Genomic DNA, 12,075 nt, shown 5'->3' with positions numbered 1-12,075 from the left:
TTTTTCTCCGGTACCGGGAACCGAACTCACGACCTTGCGCTTGCCAGGCAGGCGCTTTTGCCGCTGAGCTAAATCCCCAGCCCAGTCACTTGTAGATGTATAAGCCAACATGAAATTTCCAGTTAATGGGTTAGCATCCCTGTATTATCATTCAATTTACATGCTGAATCTTGACCAAGCCATTTAACCTCTCTGATTCTTATTTTATAATCTGAAAAAGAGATATTATTTCTATTTAATATATTTATTTACTTCTAAAAATTGACAATTGTGTATTTTATGTGTTACAATGTGCTATTTTGATTTATACATACATTGTAGGAAGACTACAATACGATAATTACATATCCATTATCTTTTTGACTTTTTGTTTTTGATGGTGGTAAGCATAATAAAAATCTATCCTTTTAGAAATTGTAAAAGATGCAATGCATTATTATTAACTATGGGCACCGTGCAGTACAATAAATTGCTAAAACTTAGTCCTCTAGTCTAATGAAACTTTGTGTCTTATGATCAACATCTTTCTCCCTCAACTCCAATGATTTTGGCTACTACCTTTCCACTTTCTATTTCTATGAAATACTTTTTTAGAGTCCCCATATAAGTGAGATACTCATTTTTAATTTAATTTTTTTGAGTTAGCATCTCACTATATTGTCCAGGTTGGCCTTGAACTCCTGGACTCAACTGATCCTCTTGCCTTGGCCTCCTAAGTGGCTAGGACTACAGGTGCTTGGCATTGCACCTGGCTTAATTTATTTTTAATCTGCTTCATTCAGAAAATGATTTGAAGCTGTGACAAAACTGCAAATAAAAGAAGAAGATGAAAAAACCAATGCAATTGGAAAATAAGGATAAGCCAAGAAAAGGAAGGCAGAGTAACTTCAGGGCACCAATAAGCAGGCTGCCATGTTTAATAGAGGTGAGCAAAAATGCAACACTAGGTAAGGAAACCAGGAGAACTGATGACAAGATGTATACAGTCTGCAAGCCTATGGCCATCTCAGTGGAAGCACAACTGTTAAAGGTCTTTGGGACACTTTTTCTCAGCTCCCATTTGACCCACGGGCAGGGTGATGAGCAGGCCAATGTTCTCTACCGTATTTATTCCTATAGTGCACCTGATGTCACAGCTCATGACTGTTTTCCTCTATCGTCCTCTTTGCTGATAGGGATGAGCACATCCTCGGGCAAGTCAGCAAGTGCAATTCCCAAGGGTGGAGGTTACACCGGGGTGAAAATCAGGCTCTCAGACTATCCTGCTTCATCTGAGGACCAAATCTCAACTATTTAGAGCAGTAGAGATATGGCATATATTTTATGCAAAATTTCAAAAAAAATTTTTTTTTGTAACTAGACTTTTAATAAAATTTGGGGAATAGAGATACAGCAGTAATTTGTTCTGGCAAGATCCAGAAGGGTCTTACATGAAGAAGGGAAGGCTTAGCACCTTGTATAAAGTATGAGGGCCCTAAATAGACACAGGACTTAGACAGTGATTATCCCTTATCCTATCCCAGCAAGTGACGATAGGCAAAATCTAAATCATCAAACAGTTCTGGGTCTTTTTCAATAAATAAACAAAGAGGTGGACAAAGTTCTGCATACTGTGATGATCTTAGCCTGGGATATTTTTAAAGCAAGTCTCTCCAGCTACTCTTTGGGTCCATTAAAAAAATTCTTAACAAAACACTAAAGAACATCAAGATTTAAGTAATATATGTCTCCATAGACTAGCTGTAAAACATACCCTCAAATAAATGGATGGTTTGATTCTTTGTAGACATATCAATGGTAAATATCTATAAAATTTTATTTTCAAAGGTCCAAAGTAGACATAATATTCTACAACTTCTCTATTATATTTTTATGACATCTGCTTACCTAATGAAAGTGCTATGCTACTAAATCATAAATTTTACACACACTGAATATTAGCAATGATCAATATTAACATTTTAATTATTATTGCTTTTGGCTTAGAATTTACAAGAGTTTGGGAAAATAAGTTTAATTTTTCAAGTTTCTTTAAAAGGATCTCAAGCTATATCTAAGTGATTGTTGTATAAAGACTCTTGAAATGTTTTGTGGATTAAATGAGTTAATCTCTCCAAACATGCTTTATAAAGTCCTATAAAAATCTTAGTTCTTATGCTTATCAGAAGCCTCTCTGTATGATATTTAACATATAGGTCATATGCTATGATATATGTTTGTGTTTGGAGCAAAAAACAGCCCCAGGAATCATACATTATGCATCCTGACATCAATTGTTTTACAGTGATAATGAACAATAAAACGTTCAGAGGGCTTCTGTGTCTTCACTGAAATGCTACATTTTGGAGAGTGTGGTACCCACCTTGTCCACTGGTGGGTACAGGGCGAAGAGCTCAGCCTGCCGATTGCTCCTCCGGGCCTCCTCGTTCCGCTTCTCAAAGTCTTCAGAGCTCACACTCTGCAGCAGGTTTTCGAGCCGCTGGTCAGGCTGCAGGCTGCGGAGGTCGAAGTCAAAGGCAGTGAAGGGGCCTTTCCCAGACACATCGCACAGCACGTTTAAGCGGCGGGGGCCTTTCTGTGAGAGAAGACAGTGGCCACTGTGAGAGAGAGCGCACACCGAGGAGAAGCAAAGACTTCGCGATATTTCAAGATCTTTCCTCCAGTTTGGGTCCATACAGTCTCAGGGAGTTTTCTATATAAACCAGGGCTTTGCTAACCACAGTGGCTTCCTGGCTGGGCTGACCTAAAGTGAAATGTCTCCTTCCCACTTGGAAGCAGGTAGTCACTCACAGGATGCAGACAGACCAGTCCTGAGAAAGGTCCTGAAAACCGCACTGTGCTTCTATTAGCTGATGGCTTGTTCTTTTCTAGACGGTAGAAGCTAAGTCTCTTAGGAACAACTTGTATTTCATGCTCAAACAAATCAGAGTCGGGTATAGGGTAATAAAAGCAGAATGGACTGGGAAACAAACAGACTGGGTCCCAGTCTCTACCCCAGAATCTGGTTTTTGAAATTATAAGATGATCTCAGAGGATCCTCCCAAATTAAACTACATAAAGCTGAATGTCCTGTGTCCAGAGACAAAACTGAGAGTGAGGGACACTTTCCTACAGAACTTTAGTAGCAGTAATATGAGTAATAAATAAATAAGAAGGGGAAAGAATTTGCAGGGTCCACTTGTAGCTGCAGTGGGTTTGATAAGAATAGTCTTAAACCAGTTGCAAAGTGGATGCTTTGTTCCATTAGAAATATCTTAGTAACTGGGAACTGCATGGATAACCAATAACTCAACAAAGAACAGATTAACTATAGCCGGGGCATGGTGGCACGCCTAGTGCCCCTGCTACTTGGGAAGCTGAGCAAGGCAGATGGCTTGAGACCAGGCTGGGCAATATAGCAAGATCCTATCTCAAACAACAAAGACACATCTGTAATCAACTGTATGTCATAAAGCTATACAGTTTGGCATATTATCATACCTGCAAAATTTATAGTAAATGTTATTCTCAAAATTCTACAAAATGGACATAATACTCTACAATTTCTCTATACCACCCATCTTTGTGACATCCGTCTACCTCATGAAAGTGCTACTTTAGCAAATAATAAATTTTATCTACTCAGAATGGGCCAGCAATAATCAATATCAACACTTTAACTCTTACTGCCTTTGTTTGTCTTAGGATTTATAAAGTTTGGGAAAATGAGTTTATTTTCCCAGGTTTCTTTTTTTTTTGTTTTTCTCGGGTACTGGGAACCGAACTCACAACCTTGCGCTTGCCAGGCGGGCGCTTTGCCACTGAGCTAAATCCCCAACCCCTCCCAAGTTTCTTTATAAGAATCTCCAGCTATGTACCTGACAAGTCTTAAAAATGTTTATACCCTTTAATTGAGAAATTTCACCTCTGAGCATTGTCTAAATGCATCTAGACAAATGTGCAGGGAGGTGAAGACATAAGCCTCTCTGAAACACTATTTATCAGAGCAAAATAACAGGAATAAACTAAATGCTCCCCTAAACAAGAAGAGATTTTGGAACTTTCATATTATAGAATGTTATTGTGTAGGCATGAAAAAGGACATGCACTTGTTAGACATGAAAGATAATCTCAGTACAGTCATGTTCATATAGTAATACTTTGGTATACAAAGCACCATATATACCATAGTAGTACCATAAAACTCTATCACCTGGTGATGTGCAGGCATCTTAGGTGGTGTAGGTACGCTCTTTGATGTTTGCACAATGATGCATTTCTCAGAATGTATCTCAGAAAGTGATGCATATCTTTATACGTTAATATGAAAAAGTTATACAGTATTATGTATAATATTTAATTCTGGTGAACTAAAGGTATACTGGGGAACCATATATATGTATTTAACATATATAATTTTAGGTATTTGGCCTTACTGTTCAACTCAATAAGGTGGAGAAATAGAATGAGAGTGAAATGGAGAATATTCCTAGGTGCCCCACTGTCTGAGCATCTATCTCTCCATAGTGAATAGTGTCCTAATACTGTACCTCAAAACACAACTTCTGAATTGCCTGGCTTTAAAACCCATCCAAGTGACCAATTTTAGTCTCTGTTTATATGCTGGAGGAGGGAGGATGCTTTAGTGTGTTGACCTTTCTTACTGTCTCTCGGCTGTGAATTAACTGTTCTGTGCTTTCCTCTGTGATACTGGGTCTGGGACTCAGCAAATCACCTTTTATTTTTTGGTACCAGGAATCAAACTCACAACCCTGTGCTTACCAGGCAGGCGCTTTGCCACTGAGCTATATCCCCAGCCAGCAAATCACCTTTGTTTGCTGCTCCTTTTAAGTTCTGCCGACTGGGCGCACTACAAAGTGCATTAGCTGGCTGGAGGAGGGAGAAGAACCTGACTCCTTCCTCTTTGTTTGCAGTTTTTCTCACCTTGATAGCGATAGCTGGTTCTAGCCTTCGGCTTCTTTGGGCACTTCCAGAACCAAGTCACCTTCTCCAAGGTACCAGCAGCAGCAGGACACGGCCTCCTCACAAGAGCTCCATGAGGTTTCTCCTCTGAGATTCTGTGTGCCCTCCTCAGACATTTAAGTCTTTGCTCTGAACCCATCTTTTGAGCTTTTAGGTTCTGATAACTCCAAGCTCTTCCCTAGACCCATGGCCCCAACTGTAGTTCTGGGACTAAGCATCGGCATCACTTGGGAAATGTTAATTAGAAACTCAAATCCTCTGATTCTACTCCAGAACTACTGACTCAGAAACAGGAGGCAGAGCCTAGCACAGCCTCTGGGGCAGTCTGATGAAACTCAAGTTTGAGAGACAGGGCTCTAGGCCCCAGCTACAGGGAATGGTGTGCCAGTCCCTGAAGTCGTCATTTCTGTATAACCTCAATTTCCCCCTTTCGTTAACGAAACCCATTTAATCACTTCCCTTTGCTGAATGTCTTCTGCTGAAATACTTAGGGTACCTTCTATCTAATACAAGGAACAATTTAGTTGTTTATAACATAGGGTAAAAACTGAAGGTTGCCAAAATTACCAATGAAAAATCCCTCAGTCTCCCATGGAGCACCATGTAGAGGTCTTCCATGCCTCAGTAAGCCTGCCATTCAGCACCAAAACTGACAGCTGGCTTCTCTCTGGAGCTCATACTAAGGAGCTGGCTTGTCTTTGGGGACTATGTTGTTTGAAAAATAGGTATTATTTTAAAACCTCTAATAATATTCAGCATGGTATGATGCTTGTGCTATAAGAACACACAAAAACTGAAAACTATACTAGTGTAGAAGTCCTGTATAAATTTGGACAAATTTCTTCTTTGCTATATATTTTTCTTACCAATCAAATAAGCAGACTAGACTAGAGCACTGACTTCTTAAAAATTTGATTGTGGTAAAATATTTGGAGCATAGAATGTATCATCTTAACTATGTTTCAGAGGGGTTAAGTACATGCATATTATAGTATAGTATCACCAACACCCATCTCCATTAATCCTTTTCATTCTGAAAACTGTAACTCTGTACCCAATATGGAGTAACTCCCTGTTCTTTCCTACACTCCTGACAACTACATTTTGTGTATCTCTTGATCTACTGCGGACACTTGGGATACTTCCATCTTTTGGCTGATGTGATTAGGGTCTATACAGCACTGATTTTTAAACTGTAACCACTTCATAATAATATAATAATGATAACAGTAGCAGCATTTATAGGGCACTAAGTGCCATTAGCATTGTAGTAAAATCTTTACATATATTAATTTAATTAAAACTCAAGTAACCTCAAGAGTTAGTAGCATCATCCTTTTTCTAGGGGAGGCAACTGAAACCCAGATAGTTTATCCTGCTTAAGGTTATACAGTTCCTGTGTGGTAGGATCAGTAAGAGAATCCCAGCATTCTGCCTTTAGGATGAAGCTTTCAACCACTCTGCAGTCTGCCTTAGGGTATCACCAAGTCTCTGCAGGAACTGCTCTAGGGTTGGGCTCAAGGTGTCCTCCTTACCTTTATGAGAGCCACTCCACTTTTATCTATTTTAATCACTGAGCTTTGGGGTTTTCCTTTGAGTACTGATTTCTGAAGCCATAAGCAAATTTGGAAAAAGAATATATATTACTGACTCAGATGGTAGAGCTCCTCCTACTCAAATATTCTGTGAGTCTTAATTTCATTCTACTTTAAAAAAAACTGACAGCCCGCCCCGGGCCAACCATAACCTGGTAACCATATTTGTTGACAGGAAATACCTGAGCAGCGGGTTCAGCACACTCCGTTTCTGACTCAAAGGTCTGTTTCTGAAGCGTCTTGTGAAAATCTTTTCTTGATCCAGTCTTTTTAAAGCCGCAAATCTCTGAACTTCCTTGGTTTCTTTTATCATTGATATTATATAATTTGGAGGAGGAGAGGGAGGGAGGGAGAGAGAGGCAAAGCCATTAGATTAAAAATAAAAGTAATGGCATAAGTGCAGACTTGGTGCTGAAAGAGCTTTCAAAGAGAGGACCGATTGTAATTCCTCACATCTAATTAAGCACCAGGCCTAACACAAGGCCCTGTTGTAATGAGATACAAGCGTGCCTCCTGGCTGGCTCCTTATTAAAGGCAGGAATGGCCTGGGAAAATGCCGCTGCAGAGGTGCGGTCATTTCAGCTGTGGGGCACTTGGCTCCCAGCTGAAGCTAAACTATGACCTTAGTGTAAGACGCTGGAATAAATCTAGCAATGTGCAGAAGCGGGCAAATAAAGATCGTTTGAAGATAAAAATAGAGGAGCCCATTTCATGTCCGCATCAATGTTCTTAATAATGAATTTAAAAGGCAGGACATGGTTGAGAAAAAAAATAGAAAGAAACGTTTTATCTACCACAATCCACTGCTAACATCCTCAATCTCCACTTTGTGAACTCGATTAAAACTGTGTCTTAAAAATGTGTAGCTATGGAAAGAATTTTAAATAGAATGGTTAGCACAGCCACTGGAGAAATGAGACCATCATGAGAAAGAGAACAAATATAAGTTGTCAAGTCATAATTACAGAAACCAAAATGTGTATTCCCCATTTTTATGACTAAAGAGATTGTTGGAAAACATGCTACAAAATGCACAAACATGCTCCCTGATTTCTGCACTATTAGAAAAACTATTGAGCAAGTTGGTACAGGGACAGGCAACAAGGCTAGACTGTAAGGGATAGCAAACAGCAAACAGGCAAAGCGGAAAATGTAGGAGAGCTACCAGCAATGATCCAGATATAGTTTATAGCTCTTTGGAAGGGAGGAGTATTGGGGGAAAGGATGGCTCACACGCTACAGATATGAATATATTTTAGTTCACTGAATTAATTAAAGAATGAGATGTTCTAGTGTCATCCTTAGGGAGAACAAGACTCTCCTTGGATTTCATTGTGCCTTGAAGACATGCAAATTATTTTAAGCAAAAGGAGCCAAGAAGTAGTCTAACAAAAATGCATGGTCAGCTTGGTGACCAATTCAAGTCAGGCTAATGCAACTGTCCATCTTCATTCTCCTGGTGGCTTGAACTGGTCTGACCCAATCTACACGGACACAGCTAGGTGAAAAACAGGCCAAATTAGAAAACTGGAAGAAAAATAAGCAAATGGATCTGGTATACTAAGATAATTAAAAAATACATCTAAACATTTAGAAGACATTTCAAGAAAAAGATCCAAAATACCTTCTGGTTTGAGCTTTCTAAACAGCAGCAAAAGAGCAAAACTTAAAATATAAATCGTATTGTTAAAAAATATTGATTAAAAAAGTATTGTGAAGATCCTCTCAAATAATTTCTTGGAAGTAGAAGCTAAAATATTTATTAAAATTATTTTTAAAATTTTTATTAGTACATGTTTGCAGTACATAGTGCTTGCATTCATTGTGGGGAGCTGGTCCATGTACAGAACACAGCACAATTCTTTTTACTTCCCCTGCCTTCGCCTTGCCTTGCCTCACGTTCGCTTTTGCCTAACCCCTTCCCTTCCCTTCCCTTTCCTTCCCTTCCCTCCACTTTTCTGGTTCCAAGTGCTCTAATTGTGCAAATGGTAGAGGTAGTGAAAGGAAGTACTGCAGATGTACATGTGATTTATTCTAGATGATTTACCTTCTCTTAGCAGAATTCTTTCACAGAAAGACTGGATATGGCATTTCATAAACTGGCTAGCTTCTTGAAAGTTATTCTTGCCCACATGCATTTAGACAGCAACACGCATGAGTGTGCACTACTTTTCTAGGGCATAAAACAATTGCTTGTGGGCTGTTCTTAAGAGCTCACAGAAAAAAACTATGTGTAATCTAATATCTCAGGGAAAAATAAGCCCCAAATAGTGACAAATACAGGCAAATAAGAAGTTGTATCCTATAACTATACTCCCTCAAATAACAACATGCACATGAATCAGTGATTATTTTTTCTGAAAAATCCAATTTTAAGAGGAAAATTAATAAACTAATATGAGTGTGTTCTGAGGTTAAAAGCAAATAGTGAATAAAATTTGAATTTCCCACTTTGGTGTTTGCCCTTTTTATTTTTTAGGACCATCCACTCCAAAGGGTATAGTGTCAACTGTTCAATACCCCCAGGTCCTGCTTTGTAAGGCAACCTTCTTAAGTCACACAAATAAACCTCAGGAGCTAAAGGACTGATGTGGCAGCCTTAGCTACCAACTCTATATCTGCTTTAGCTTTTTTCCCCATCTTATAAAATGTACCTACTTCCAAGAGTGTTTACCTATAGACAACCCCCCCCCACACACACAAGCACACACACACACACACACACACACACACACAATTATGATTGTGTGTTGGGCATTGTGCCACACCTGTAATCCCAGCACCATGAAAGGCTGAGGCAGGAGGATCACAGCCTGGGCAACTTAGCAAGCCTATCTCAAAAACAAAACAAAACAAAACAAAAACAGGCTGGGGATGTAGCTCAGTACTACAAGAAAAAAAAATTAACAACGATAAATGCATGCCTGTCTCATTACGCTCAGGTCACATGTCTCTGCCTGTTTCTTCATGGAGTGAGGCAGGGATATGAGGTACATTCTAAGATATTATCCCCAGCTTTGCAATTTTATGCTAAAAAGTTCATATGCTACATGTGAAAAAATTAAAATCTAATTTTTTTTCCAAAGATGCTAAGTGTTTGGAGGACATGACATTTATTTGTCTACTTTTGTCTTGCTATTTGATGAAAATACATGCTTGCTTTTTTTTCCATCTTAGTTTTGACAGACTATCATCTGGAGTTCCTTACATGGACCCAAAAGGAGTGGACAAAAGGGCATTAAAAATTAGTTACAGGATAGCATTAAACCTTATATTTGTACCAGCTGTTAGGACTTTTGCTACAGAAAGCATTAAGGCCAGCATCTCCTATGAGAATATGTTTAGAATAACGCAAACTTTTCTCCCCTCCCTCGTACTAGACTTAGTAGCTACTTCCCCAACTGAATGTCTCAAAAAGTAACCAAGCTCCCTTATGTCAGCCAGAGTAGCACCGGCTGAGGAGGGGATGGCAAAGGCTGGCAGGCATATATGGTGACTCATCTGAGAAGTGCCAACACACAAGAAGCCACCAGTGTGTAGGAACAGCGACCAAGGGCTCAGTGTCCTGGGCTACAAGCATCCCAGCCTCATGACCTCACCCTGGCAACTGAGTCAAATGAAACCAAGTTCCTGTTGAGCTTACGTGAGGACAGCAGAAACAAAGCAACCAAAAGAAACTTGTCCTTGTGAAATGAACAGAGCCTAGCGCTTCCCAGGAGAATGACGCTATTTTTCTAAAACACTATTCTTCCACATATGGGTACAATCCAGAGACTAAGCATATTTTGTGAGCATTCTCTTTAGAGGTAGGGTGGTAAAGCAGACAGAACCCAGGCTGGAGTCAGAACAGCCTAGGTTCAGATGTCGGCTGAGGGACAGACCATAGGAAAGTGACCTAATATCTCTGAGTCACAGTTCCCTCAAGTGTGGAAAGGGAAAAACAGTTGCTCATTTAAGAAGCTAATATGAAGATTGGAAAATAATTCATGTTTCCCTTTTTTTTCCTCTTTCCCTTCCCTATATTCACTCTGATTTTCTTTCCTCCCTTTCTTGTATAATTTGGTGCTAAAACCATAAGGTGCACAAGGACAAGTAGGCTAACCTCCCTCAGGGTGGAGAGAGCCAAGAAGGGCAGCAATGGCAGCTGAAGCCTAAGCAGGGTGAAGAAGGCATTGGTTTGAAAAGCACTGCCTGATCAACAGAGCCAAAGACAAAAACCACATAATCATCTCAACAGGTACAGAAAAAGCTTTTGATAAAGTCCAATACTCATTCATGATAGAAGCCCTACAGAAAGTCAGAATAGATGGTCTTTACCTCAATCTGATTAAAAGCCATCCATGACAAACCAACAGCCAACATCATACTAAATGGACAAAAACTGAAAGCTTTCGATCTAAAATCAGGAACAAGACAAGCATGTTCACTTTCACCACCATGTTTTCAATACAGTTCTGGAAACATTAGCCAGAGCAATTAGAGAGAAATAAAAGGAATAAGGATAGGAAAGGCAGAAGTGAAATTATCATTATTTGCAGATGACATGATACTTTACATAGAAGATCCCCAGAACTCCACCAAAAGACTTCTAGATTTTATAACCAAATTCAGTAGCATTGTTGGATACAAAGTCAACACTCAAAAATCAATAGCATTCCTGTACACAAAAAAACAAATGGACTGAGAGAGAAATTGACAAACCACACACTTCAAAATAGCATCGAAAAAATGAAATATTTAGGAATCATCTAACAAAGGAAGTAAAAGATCTATACAGTAAAAGTTACAGTACAGTTAAAGAAGAGATCAAAGATGATTTCAGAAAATGCAAAGATATTCCTTGCTCTTAAATGGCCACACTTCCAAAACTGCTATACAGATTTAATGTAACCCTGAAAGTACCATTTGCACACCTTACAGATCTAGAGAAAACATTCCTAAGAATCATCTGGAACCAGACAAGACCTGGAATAGAAAAGGCAATCCTGGGCAACAAAGGAAAGGCAGGAGGCACCACAATCCCTGACTTGAAATTATACTACAAAGCTAGTACTGAAAAAAAAAAAACAAAAAAAACAAAAAAAACAAAAAACAGATCTGAGAATCAGTGTAACAGATTAGAAGATGCAGACACAACTACAAACACACTCAGCCACCTTATCTTTGACAAAGGGGCTGAACATATTCACAGGCAGAAAAATAGCCTCTTTAACAAATGGTGATGGAAAAACTGGCTTTCCACATGATGAAGACTAAAACTAGACCCATGTCTTTCACCAAGCACTAAAGTCAAAATGGATCAAAGATCTAAATACTAAAACAGAAACCCTAAATCTACCGGAAGAGAAAGTAGGTAGAAATCTTGAAGACATAGGCATAGGCAGAGAGTTCATGAACAAAAACCAAACTGCACAGAAACACTTCAAAGAATCAACTGGGATCTCCTCTTATTGCAAAGTTTTTGCCCATCAAAAGGGATACGGGAATGTAGAAAAGAAGGAGAGGGGAAATATATATA

General features: G+C 39.2%; 1 protein-coding gene across 2 annotated transcripts in view; it reads right to left on the bottom strand.

Moving 5' to 3' along the window:
- The window catches only part of Dock8 (dedicator of cytokinesis 8), a 201,399-nt gene that overhangs the window by 137,202 nt on the left and 52,122 nt on the right, over positions 1-12,075 (bottom strand). For both annotated transcript variants that reach the window (XM_005388589.2, XM_013516312.1), the window contains 2 exons: positions 6,740-6,860; positions 2,363-2,575 (listed from right to left, as the gene is read on the bottom strand). In XM_005388589.2, the coding sequence (XP_005388646.1) occupies positions 2,363-2,575; positions 6,740-6,860 (334 nt within the window). The remainder of the gene's footprint in view (positions 1-2,362; positions 2,576-6,739; positions 6,861-12,075) is intronic.

Source organism: Chinchilla lanigera, unplaced genomic scaffold (genome assembly GCF_000276665.1).
Source record: "Chinchilla lanigera isolate Chin_1 unplaced genomic scaffold, ChiLan1.0 scaffold00033, whole genome shotgun sequence".
Taxonomy (NCBI): Eukaryota; Metazoa; Chordata; class Mammalia; order Rodentia; family Chinchillidae; genus Chinchilla; species Chinchilla lanigera.
The sequence above is the reverse complement of the archived record's forward strand: the minus strand, read 5'-3'. Positions and strand labels throughout refer to the sequence as shown.